Here is a 12137-nt window from a genome sequence, read left to right as displayed (position 1 = left end):
TCTCTTGCACCTCCAAACAGGAAATCAGTCATTTTGAATTTACGTGTCATTTTGGCGTGATTTCCACATGTTGTATTTGAACGAACTCCTCCTTGGGATTTTGTCCAGTGCACTTCAAATTTCATTCAGATCATCCAGAGACTATAGTGATCAAAAGTTATCAAAAGTTTTTTTCTATGTGGAAGGGTGTGGCCACTATGGCGCCACCATTTTGACCCTTCCCCATGGAACATCGAGTCATGGTAACTCCATGCTTTGCCTGATTGGCTTGAAACTTCATATGTGTGATGAGGGTTGGCCCCTGAACATACCTGACCCCTCTGTTTGTGCTCTGAGTGCCCCTAGTGGAAGAACCAACAACTTGTCATGTGTGACTTGCATAGACGTACAAAAAATTCTCTTGCGCCATTTGGCGACGACTAAAAGTCGTCTGACAAGGACCCTCTTGAAATCCCACTGGCCCGGGGAGGCGGTGGCGTGGAGACATGAGGGCCCGTCCATGACTGCTTGCAGTCCTCGTTATGTTTATTATTGACTTCAGTAACTGCACAGTTTATCATTAACAGTTTCGTGTTAATAAAGCACGTAAAGTTTTAAGTATGACTAAATGCTTTTTTTTTTTATTAAATCTACCACTCCTGGTAGTGATTGGTGGTAGTGAGCCGTGTTGGGCATCCTTTATTTTCCTTTCTGATAGGTGGCAACTCTAGCAATAACTCTAACTATCATGACTACCACATGAACAATATGTTCTCAGTGCTAAAATGTTAATATGTTTCTGTGGTAATGTAATGTGGGTTAAATAAAAATAAAATCACTTGTTATCACCCACCCACCCACTGGTGTTTATTTTGAGTGACAGCTAACTCAGTCAGTGGGAGAGTCCAGGATTAATCAAGCCCGGCTGTTATCCTGGTCAGGACCGGACCAGCTGCACACAATAAGTCTTCAGCGTGGTAATTTTTTGTTTATGTTTGGCTGCTTTTGTGAAACTGAGTCCCGGCTGAAATCAGCCTGGATTACTCACAAATCGCAGTTTAATCAGCTGTCTAGCTTTTGGTCTGAAGCGGTGACTATCCAGGTGGAGCTGTGGTCCATCCTTACCCACTGAAAGCCACCACGTGCCTGTGTATCACCTCAAATAACACCATATGTGAAGCACACAAAGACAAACGTCCAACCTGATCCCTTCAGGAGGTCCAAAGAAAGACGGAGGGAGCTCCAGCTGTATCTGTGCCTCAGACAGGAACTTTGAGAAATAGATGGACCTCAGCCATGTCAGAATTCTGCTACTGTGCAAGACTCCCAGAAAATAATAAATGTCAGCTAGTCCATGTGGCTTCTGTACGATGTCCTGACTAGAAACCGACTGATATGGATTATTTGGGGGGTCAATACAATACAGATTAGAGAGTAAAAACTTTCTGATAATGATATATCTGCTCCCAATTCGTGGCAGGGAGATATTCAGTACACAGATTGGGGTAGCGTCTCATGTTTATGGATGCTGTATTGGTCTGTCATAGCAAAGAAAGGTATTAGTCAGAGGGTGAGACTTGTTACCAAACATCCCAGCAGGTGATTTTATTGACCATCATGTGTTTACGTTTGGGGGAGAACTTCATCAGCAAACCACCTGCTGAGGTGATTGGTTGCAAGGAAAACCTGCATTGTCTTGGCCCTCGTTGCCCACCCTTGGGCCACATAATACGTATATCGATTGGCCACTCGTCCTGACCAGCATTAGGCTGAAGTTGATCTAAAATGTGACTGTGCAGCAGATGTCAGAACTGACTGTCTGGACACATAGGACCAGGATATAGTTGGTAACAACCTGTGTGTTCCTGAGAGTGTATTTTCAGACAGGAATCGCATATTATGTTTGAAAATGTTAGAAACTGTTCCTCTTTCCTTTCTTTCTGGAGCAGCATTACTTCAGTTTTACTTCTGTTTTACTTCAGTCTTCAGACACAGAAATCTTCACCGTGCATGACGTGTCACAGCAGGCTTTTGTGTGTATTTTAGCTTTTATTTGCAGTGGACAGGAAAGAGATGCGTGCTGTAAAGTGCTGTCTTCACTGCTAACACGGTTCCTTACAACATCACCAAAATACTCAGCATCTTACAAAATGACAGCTGTTCCTCTTCTGGGGGTTGTTGTGGGCTTACAGGTGGATCATAGTTGGTCACAGGATGCATCCAGGAATAGTTTCACCTGGATCTGGATCAAAAGCAGTCAGAAGTTCTCCTCGTTTGTCTCCCCAGGTTGGTCTGAAAGTTATGAAATAGTATTTGTAAACAACATGTATTTTTACTGATCAGTTTCAGTCTCCAGGGCCTTAATAGTGCAACAGATTACAGAATATTTACAGAGGAAGTGTTCAAATGGTGATACAAGCACCAAATTTGGCACAAATACTCCTTAGACATTACTCTTTTGAAAACATCCCACAAGGCTGATGGCTGCGCGCCACAGGGTGTTGAACTGACCATGAGATGCCATGGCTGAAGCTGATGCAGCACACTGCAGTCTGCTTCTGGAATGGACTCCTACATGATGATGTATTTATCACAATACAGCAAAATCACACTTTCATTGTGATTCTTTGAAATAAATATATATATATAATATATATATTTTTTTATGTTTTTGGTAGCGACGGTGCAAAGAAACCAGAAACACAGGGTGAAACAGCACTGCAGCATGTGGTACACCCTCAGCCATGGACTCCCCAAACCCCCCGCCACCCAAAATATGTTCTCTCAAACCACAGCAGCTGTCAATCATTACAATGATGCATTTTGAACTTTGCTCGCAGTCACTTCTTTCCAAACTGCTCAATTTTTCTTCTTATTTTTCACTTGGAATGGACAGATTTGTTCATTTACTAGCGTGTTGTCCGTGGGGATCCATGGGCTCTCGATTGGGTCATGTTTATAAAATAGATGAGATTTTTCAAGGATGGTAATAAATTATGCAAAGTTTATATGATGAGTTGGAATGGTGTGTGTACAGAATGTACATAGCAGTGTCCATTGTCCAGTGTTGTTAGCTAATATCCATAGCTTGTGATCCTTGACCCAAAATCCATAAGCATACCAAACACCAAATGTCAGCTCTTCTCGGTTTCGGCGTGACCAAAGCCATACACACACACGAACACACACAAAGGTCACTTGGCTATTATGATATAGATTTTTTTTTTTTTCCCCTCAGTTTTGTCTAATTTGCCAAACATTCTTGTACCAGATGATGTCGTGGTGCCCTGCTGCACAGAACTTTAGCAGCAGAAAGCAGGACCCGTTGAGTGTTAGTTTTGGAGTCGGCTGTAATGGAGAAGTTAATATTTTAAAGATGGTAACATGTCAGTTTGTAATGAACAGCATCTGAAGTTTACTTGTCTTCAGTTTCTGGGAGAAAAAAAGCTGGTTATAGAGTCTAACTGACCATCTGATGTTATCTTCATTTTCTAAAAGGACACCAGCAACACAAAATCAAACAAGGAAAGGAAAGGAGGAAGCAGTCTGAAGGAACTGAAGAGGAGAGGAAGGATGGACAGAAGCAGAGAGGAAAAAGATGAAGAGCTGAATGAGCAACTGCAGCGGCTGGTGAGAACGTGGCATCAGAGCTGAGCTTTACTGCCTCGTGTGGTCTGTGGGGGGGGGGGGGGGGGGGGGGCTGCTGCAGCTTGTTATCCCGGTGGGCCGGCTGGTGCAACTTGGAGAAGTGCAGCCATCTAGTATATTCCTTTTTTGTGTATTTTTGGTCGCTTCAGAAAAAGGCATTAAATTTAAGGCTGGAAGGCATTTAGGGTGTTTTTGCTGCTGTCAAATGTCAGTGGTCAAATTTGACCCAAACAGACTGCAAAGGTTAAAAGATAAAAACAGATTAGTCACACAGTGAGAAAAAACAATGTCTGGCTCTGAGGTTAATCTGCAGTTTGTGTGAGTACCAGGAAGCATTTTGAATTATTGAGAGATATTTTTAACATTAATGGCGGAGCTGATTAATCACTGGTGTGAATTGACTATAAATCTGCAGCGTGCTTCACCAGAGGACGTTCCAGCTGCAGCTGGTCCGTGGTTTGTGTTCTGTGGGATGATTTGTCGTTTGATGTTTTTTAGGATGTATCCAGCAGGACAGCAGCCACAGGAACTGGTCTGGTTTACACCGAAACCTTCACTTGCCATAAAAACCTGTGGGAGGCCAGGTAGAAGATTAAATCACCTGAAATATACTCTGCATGCTTCACTAACAGTCACCTTCATTACTGATTAATCTGCTGGTTATTACAGTCGAACCTGAAAGTATTCACAGCAGCACACTTTACCACATTTTGTTGTTACAGTCTTATTCCAAAATGGACTAAATTCATTTTCCCCTCTTAAAATTCTACTCACATGACTCCATAATGACAACATGAAAAAGTTTTTATTTTATTTTGCTAATTTATTGTAAATAAAAAAAAAAAGATGAGAGAAATCACACATACTACATAAGTCAATACTTTGTTCATTCACCTTTGGCAGCAATTACAGCCTCAAGTCTTCTTGAATATGATGCCACAAGCTTGGTGCACCTATCTTTGGGCAGTTTGGTCCATTCCTCTTTGCAGCACCTCTCAAGCTTCATCAGGTTGGATGGGGAGCGTCGGTGCACAGCCATTTTCAGATCTCTCCAGAGATGTTCAATCAGATTCAGGTCTGGGCTCTGGCTGGGCCACTCAAGGACATTCACAGAGTTGCCCTGATGCCACTCCTTTGATATCTTGGCTGTGTGCTTAGGGTCATTGTCCTGCTGAAACATAAACCGTCACCCCAGTCTGAGGTCAAGAGCGCTCTGGAGCAGGTTTTCATCCAGGATGTCTCTGTACATTGCTACATTCATCTTTCCCTCAATCCTGACTAGTCTCCTAGTTCCTGCTGCTGAAAAACATCCCCACAGCATGATGCTGCCACCACCATGCTTCACTGTAGGAACGGTTTCCTCCAAACATGATGCCAAAGAATTCAATCTTTGTCTCATCAGATCAGAGAATTTTTGTTTCTCATGGTCTGAGAGTCCTTCAGGTGCCTTTTGTCAAACTCCAGGTGGGCTGCCATGTGCCTTTTACTAAGGAGTGGCTTCCATCTGGCCACTCTACCATACAGGCCTGATTGGTGGATTGCTGAAGAGATGGTTGTTCTTCTGGAAGGTTCTCCTCTCTCCACAGAGGAATGCTGGAGTTCTGACATTGTGACCATCGGGTTCTTGGTCACCTCCCTGACTAAGGTCCTTCTCCCCTAATCGCTCAGTTTAGACGTGCGGCCAGTTCTAGGAAGAGTCCTGGTGGATTTCAACTTCTTCCATTTACAGATGGTGGATTCCAATGTGCTCATTGGGACCTTCAAAGTCGGCTTTATTGTCAATCCTTCACATGTACTAGACATACAAGGAATCGAAATTGCGTTTCTCAAGTTCCCTCAGTGATGACAGGACAAGACATTTCAACAATAAGGACAGTAAAGTGCACAAATATTTACAGTGTAGTGTCTGAGGTAGTCGTAAAAGTGGAAAGTGCAGTAGTGCAAATATATTTTTAAACCATATATTTTATTGGAAGACTTTGACTGAGTTCTCCCCACACGCACACACACACACACACACACACACACACACACACACACACACACACACACACACACTGTGAGACGCTGTGCGCTTTCACTCTGAGCTGCAGCGCTGTTCTGCTCGGCACTCTGCCAGCGGGGGAGGAGGGAGCAGGCAGTTCAGCACAGACAGCCTGGCTGGATTAAAAAAAACTACCTGAGAGCAGGGCACAGTATAACGGCACTGTGATAACAGTATAATGGAGTAACACCGTTGTTCTATTGTCTGAGGAGAACCCTGCGCACATATAAAAGAAAAACGGCGAAACATTCTGCACGTGTTACAACAGCATGGCTTCGTAGTAAAAGTGAGGAGACTAGACTTTTGTTTTTATTTACATTTTACACAATGTTCCAACTTCATTGAAATTGGGGTTGTATAAACCCAAAATTACCATGACATTCATGCCCATGATGAGTGGGCATCAACTTCTGACCACAGTTGTTTGTATGTGTGTATGTAAATAAGGTTTACATACATACAAACAGAACAAATAAGTCCTTTGTTTAAAATTAGTCTGTATACACATAACTATTCAAAACGAGGACTTTATGAAAATAAAATATATGAAAATAATAATTTGTTTGTTATTGTGTTGCAGTCACCCAGAGAGTCCGGACAGAGTGACAAGCATCATGAAGGAGCTTCAGAGACAAGACCTGCTGTCTCACTGTGTCTCAGTCCAGGTCTGTCTCATTAACATCTCATTTAATGTCAGAAACCTTTCAACCTGCTAACACGCTACACCTGTTTGAACTGAGTCCCATGAAAAATGCTTCGAATTTTTGATTTCAAAACAGGCTATTTTCAATACGTATACCAGATAGTTAAGAACGCATTCAGAATGCCAAATAAAACTTCTCAGCTACAACATCTCAGCTCAGCCATTACAGTCCTATCCCACAGGAAATTAAGCCTGGTGTGCAAAAGGTATTTTTTTTTCATCGACAGAAAAACATTGAAAGGGTGCTGAAAAATGCTTCATCCCAGCGCTTTCTTAAAAGGAAAAAGTGCTCCTCGTGGGAGTAGTTTATATTGTCTATGGTGATAAAAGCAGTCACCCTCATCAGGAGCACAGCAACTGTCCAACCTGCTGTCACAGATGAGGGTTTTTTACATCTGCCAAGGACGTAATAAAATGACCTGCATTCATTTGTCTGTCTGTCTGTTACCAGGATTACGTCAAAACTACTGCATGGAGTTTGACGGAATTTTCACCACAGATAGATATTAGCCAAAAGAACTGATCAAATTTTGGAGTTGATCTGAATCCAGATTCCGGATCAAGTTTCAGCTTATATACACATTGAAAGATTACTGTTAGCAGGATTAAGTCAAAACTACTGCACGGATTTTGACTTTTTTTTTTTTAACCTCCTAGGGCCTGGCATCCACATATGTGGACATGATGTTTTTGGTTGTCTAGTCCATAAACTAGGTTTTGTTTCATGAGAACCTCCGGGTCTTAGGAAGTTAATACAGATACATATTAGGGCATGGAATACTCCATTAAATTTTGGAGGTGATCCGGATCCGGATTCTGGATCAAGTTTCACTTTATATAGTCTTTGAAAAATTACGTCAAAACTACTTCACGGATTCTCACCAAATTTTTACCATGGATACATATTAGGCCATGGAAGACTCCATTAAATTTTGGAGCTGATGTGGATCAAGATTTCACTTTCTATACGCTTTCAAGGATTACATCAAAATTACTTCATGGATTCTCACCAGATTTGCACTACAGAGAGGTATAAACGCAGGTCATTTTATTACGTCCTTGGCAGACATAATTAGGCCATGGAAGACTCCACTGAATTTTGGAAGTGAACCAGATCCGGATCTGGTGTCACAGACCGAACAGTCCACCCTAAAATTGGTCCGCCTTAACAGTGGTGACGCATATTGTTTATTTAAAGGAAAATTAGTCCCCCCTGGGTTTCTCGCTTTGCCGCTGAAGGAATAAGATGTTTGCTTGTGATCTCGCTCTTGATATATATTTCGAGTGATAATGGATGCCACTGAAGAGAGAGTTTTGGACACTGAAAAGAGAATTTTGGAAGAAACAAAGACTGATTTTTTTTTTTTTTTTTTTTCCCAACGTGACAATCTGTCCATTTCATAATATTAATAAAGAGTTTTGGACGACGGATAGACTATTTTTTTTTCAATGAGGCAAAGTGTCCGTGTCATAATATTAATACATTAAAAGGTTCTATTACACTTGTTATTTTTAAATGTGGCAATCTGTCCGTGTCATAATATTAATACATTAAAAGGTTCTATTACACTTGTTATTTTTAAATGTGGCAATCTGTCCGTGTCATAATATTAATAAAGACTTTTGGACGATGGAAAGACTCTTCTTTTTTTTTTTCAATGTGGCAGTCTGTTCGTGTCATAATATTAATAAATTAAAAGGATCTATTATGCTTATCATTTTTAAACGTGACAGTCTGTTCGTGTCATAATATTAATAAATTAAAAGGATCTATTATGCTCATCATTTTTAAACGTGACAGTCTGTTCGTGTCATAATATTAATCGTTTTGGACGACGGAAAGGCTGTTTTTTTTTTTTTTTCAATGTAGCAATCTGTCTGTGTCATAAAATTAATAAATTTAAAGGGATCTGTTACGCTCGTCATTTTTAAATGTGACAATCTGTCTGTGTCATAATATTAATAAAGAGTTTTGATGACGGAAAGACAGATTTTTTTTCTTTTTTTTTTTTTTCAATGTGGCAGTCTGTCCGTGTCATAATATTAATACATTTAAAAGGACCTGTTACGCTCGTCATTTTTAAACGTGATTTTTTTTTTTTTTTCTTCTTTCAATGTGGCAATCTGTCCGTGTCATAATATTAATAAAGAGTTTTGGACGATGGAAAGACAGATTTTTTTTTTTTTTTTTTCCCCAATGTGGCAATCTGTCCATGTCATAATATTAATAAAGAGTTTTGGATGATGGAAAGACAGATAGATTTATTTATTTATTTCAATGTGGCAATCTGTCTGTGTCATAATATTAATACATTTAAAAGGATCTATTACGCTTGTCATTTTTAAATGCGGCAATATATCATGAAAAACATTTAGCAGAAAAAAGGAATTAATCTGGAACACTTTTTGCAGAACAATTGATGTATTAATTTCTTGGTCAAAACAATGAATACACCATTAAAAACATTTTGCAGAAAAAAGGAATTAATCTAGTAGAACAATTTATTTATTAATTTCTTGGTCAAAGCAGTAAATATATCATGAAAAACATTTTGCAGAAAAAAAAAGGAATTCATCGAGAACAAATTAATGCAATGTATTAATTTCTTGGCCAAAACATTGAATGTACAAATTTTTCAAATTCAATTCAGTTATATAGCGCCAAATCACAACACAGCTGCCTCAAGGGGCTTCACACAAGTAAGATCTAACCTCACCAACCCCTAGAGCAAGCACACAGGCAACAGTGGTAAGGAAAATGGTGTCACTGGCTGGTGGATTTTGAGTGTCTTCGGGATGCTCTTCTGCACAGAGCCCTCAGTCGGGAAACGAGTCATCTCTCTCCTCTTAAAACAATCAGCCAGGTGGCTACGAAGAAGTGCCTGCTTGAAATTCAGCTGTGAAGGATGTTTGCTATGACATAGGGCAATGGCAGATGCAGTTCTGCCAGATAACAGTAATTTCTGGACAGTCTGTATGAAGTATCCTGGCTAGCTCGTTCAGCAGATGGTGAGCTGTTGCACCTGTGTACAATGAATAAATTATATTAATGATGCCAGGATCACAGCCAGTCGTACTTACACACAACCAATGGTTGTTCAAGTTGAGCACTTGTATGAATTTGCCATCAGGTGCGGCCACACGGGGAGCATGCAGTGGCCCAAACAGCATCCTGTTCTGCATACCCAGTGTCTTTGGGAATTTCTGCAACAAAAGACCCTGAGCATGATCAATAATCTCGTCTGTCAACCAGTCTCCACTCCAGATGGTTCCTACAAGTTTGGAAATGGTGTTAAAAAACTCAAAGGGACGGGACTGGCTGGTAAGTGGGAGGGGATCGGGCCCATGCTGTGGTGCTGTTGAAAAACCTCAAAAATTGACATGCTCACATCGGGCATATGTGTTCACAATTGAAAGTTTATCTGTCCTCTTCCATTTGGAAGGCGCAGACTGACCTGAAATAGATGAAACGCCATTAGAAACGTGCTGAACTAAGAAAAATGGAGCTGGCGTCTTCCTCTTCAGCTTCAGTTTTTTATAGAGATTAACAACAGGATCTGCTGCAAAACGTGCTGTATCTGTAATAGAGGACAAAACAGAATCTGCTGTCGCCGTGATGACCATTAAGTCCTGTGTGCTAGAGGTGTTAGTGTCAGCTGTCACAGGTGCTGCATCTGAAACAGAGATAGAAACGTGAGGGCAAGAGACTGCAGTGTCACAGGTACACAGGTACATCTGCAGAGAGACACACACACACAGGAGGTGTGTGAGTTGCTGGGATCTGACTGTCACCAGCTGGGAAGGCAGAGATCTCTTCCACTCCTGTAGATTGGTCCTTCTCTTGCATGTCGATGTCGACTGGCTTGGTGTACGGTTTTGGCTGGTCATATGGGGACCTCGTCAGCAGTATTTTGGAATCCCCAACTGACTTCAGCTGCACCTGTTGGTTATCTTCGATGTCAGTGATTCTGAAAGTAAAGAAAAGGAAAAAAAAAAACCATTAAGTATTTTGGAGTAACACAAAAAGATCATAACTCAATATTACATAGCCATAACAACTGCTGTCAACTTGATGGGCAACATAAAAAACAAGTAAAATACTGCTTATGTATTGAAAACTTAATATATCACATAATTACATAGCACACAGTGACACATACATGTATGGTCCAAGCCACCTGGCCTCAAAGTGTCCACCCTTCCGAGACAGATTCTTCATGTTCTTCCTCAGAGCCAGCTGGCCAGGCCTGAGGTCAAACACTTGAACACCCTTTGTCTTCCTCCTTGCATATTCCTTCTCCTTCTGCTGTGCCATCTGCACATTCTTCAGTACCTGCAAATCAGTGGTGGGCACAGTTCCGCTAACCGCTAATTATCGAAGATAATGTTTTCATTATCGGATTAGTTTTTTAGATAACTTTGAAAACCATCATTGGACCAATTATCTTCCGATAAGTTTTGGTCCATTAATTTTTAGTCTGCTAACATTTTTGCAGATGTACGAGCTTCTCGTAGCTTTTTGTAATAGCTGCACAGTTCTACCCTCTACAAACAGAGAAAAATTGGTTCTAGAAGAAACCACTCTATCTTCTGCAGGCAAAGGAGAACTGGTCATAGAAAAAAAAAGCTTATTTCTTTTGACCCCATAGTGATATGCTGGCAACATCACCCAAGTCATCCAGAGGCATACAGTTTTAACTTATGGTTAAAATTTTAACCAAACTAATTTTGGACAAGTTATTTAAATAAACGTCACGTCTGAAGTTTTATAAAGTGAAAATATCAGATATATGTTTTAGTTTTAAAGTATTGGACTAATTTTAAAGGTTTTAGTGTGGACATGGTGTGTGTGCAGTGCATTCTGGGTAAAGGTTCACGACAGGAGAAATGCATTTGAGACACTCTGATCAGACTCCACATGGACAACAGCATTAAACTCTTGGTATATTGTGCCTAAAACTCTCATGAATATGTTCTCTGGGTTTACAGACATTGTTATTGTTTGTTTTATGTAAAAATGCCAGAAGAAGCCTTGGTTGCTTCCTCCAAAAGCTGAAAAGTCTGTTAAATTGTGATTCAGGCCGTGTGATATAACCAGCGTCAAAATGCATAGAACACTGCCATCTACTGGCGACAGGTTATATCACAGTGTTGTCTACCGCAGGATTTTAAAATTATCTCTAGGTTTCCAAAGCCTGAGAGACCACACGTGGAGATTAAAAAAAACAAAAAAAAACATACATCTGACAGGTTTAGCTGTACAGTGTGTGGTGTCAGTCACATAGTAAAAACAACACACGAACATTCCCAGGCCAAACACCTCGCTTTCTGATTGGCTGCATGTCACATTTAGCTCCTCACGTCCTTCTTAACACACCACACATGGCAGGAATATCTGATAAGATTATATTTAGCGTCATCACGATTGTCGGGAGGGGAAGATCGGGTCCGATGTCGGCCTAATTATCTTGCCTTGTGAACCAGGCTTGATGTTATGACGCCTCACGGAGTGACTGATTGATCTGTTATAACACCGCACCGAGCTGCTAACTGATCGGATATTATGACGCCCCACGGAGCAACTGATTAATGCGTTATGACACCGCACCAAACATGTTTTCACTATTATGTGATTTCTTTGTGCAGCTGACATCGTTATTCAAGCATTCAAAAGGCGATTCCTATCGCCACACAATTCCAACCACACACGAGAAATTTTTTTTGACAGTTCTTGTTACTGAAAGAAACCTTGTCTGTCTAACC

The 12137-nt window shown here is 40.8% G+C and overlaps 1 protein-coding gene across 1 annotated transcript in view; it reads left to right on the top strand.

Moving 5' to 3' along the window:
• hdac6 (histone deacetylase 6) overlaps positions 1-12137 on the top strand; it is a 59050-nt gene that overhangs the window by 10580 nt on the left and 36333 nt on the right. The window contains exons 2-5 of the mRNA XM_034171859.1: positions 2172-2265; positions 3478-3609; positions 4126-4211; positions 6252-6336. Coding sequence (XP_034027750.1) covers positions 2194-2265; positions 3478-3609; positions 4126-4211; positions 6252-6336 — 375 coding nt within the window. The 5' untranslated portion in view covers positions 2172-2193. The remainder of the gene's footprint in view (positions 1-2171; positions 2266-3477; positions 3610-4125; positions 4212-6251; positions 6337-12137) is intronic.

This window comes from Thalassophryne amazonica, chromosome 6, assembly GCF_902500255.1.
Source record: "Thalassophryne amazonica chromosome 6, fThaAma1.1, whole genome shotgun sequence".
NCBI lineage: Eukaryota > Metazoa > Chordata > Actinopteri > Batrachoidiformes > Batrachoididae > Thalassophryne > Thalassophryne amazonica.
This window is presented reverse-complemented; position numbering and strand designations above follow the sequence as displayed.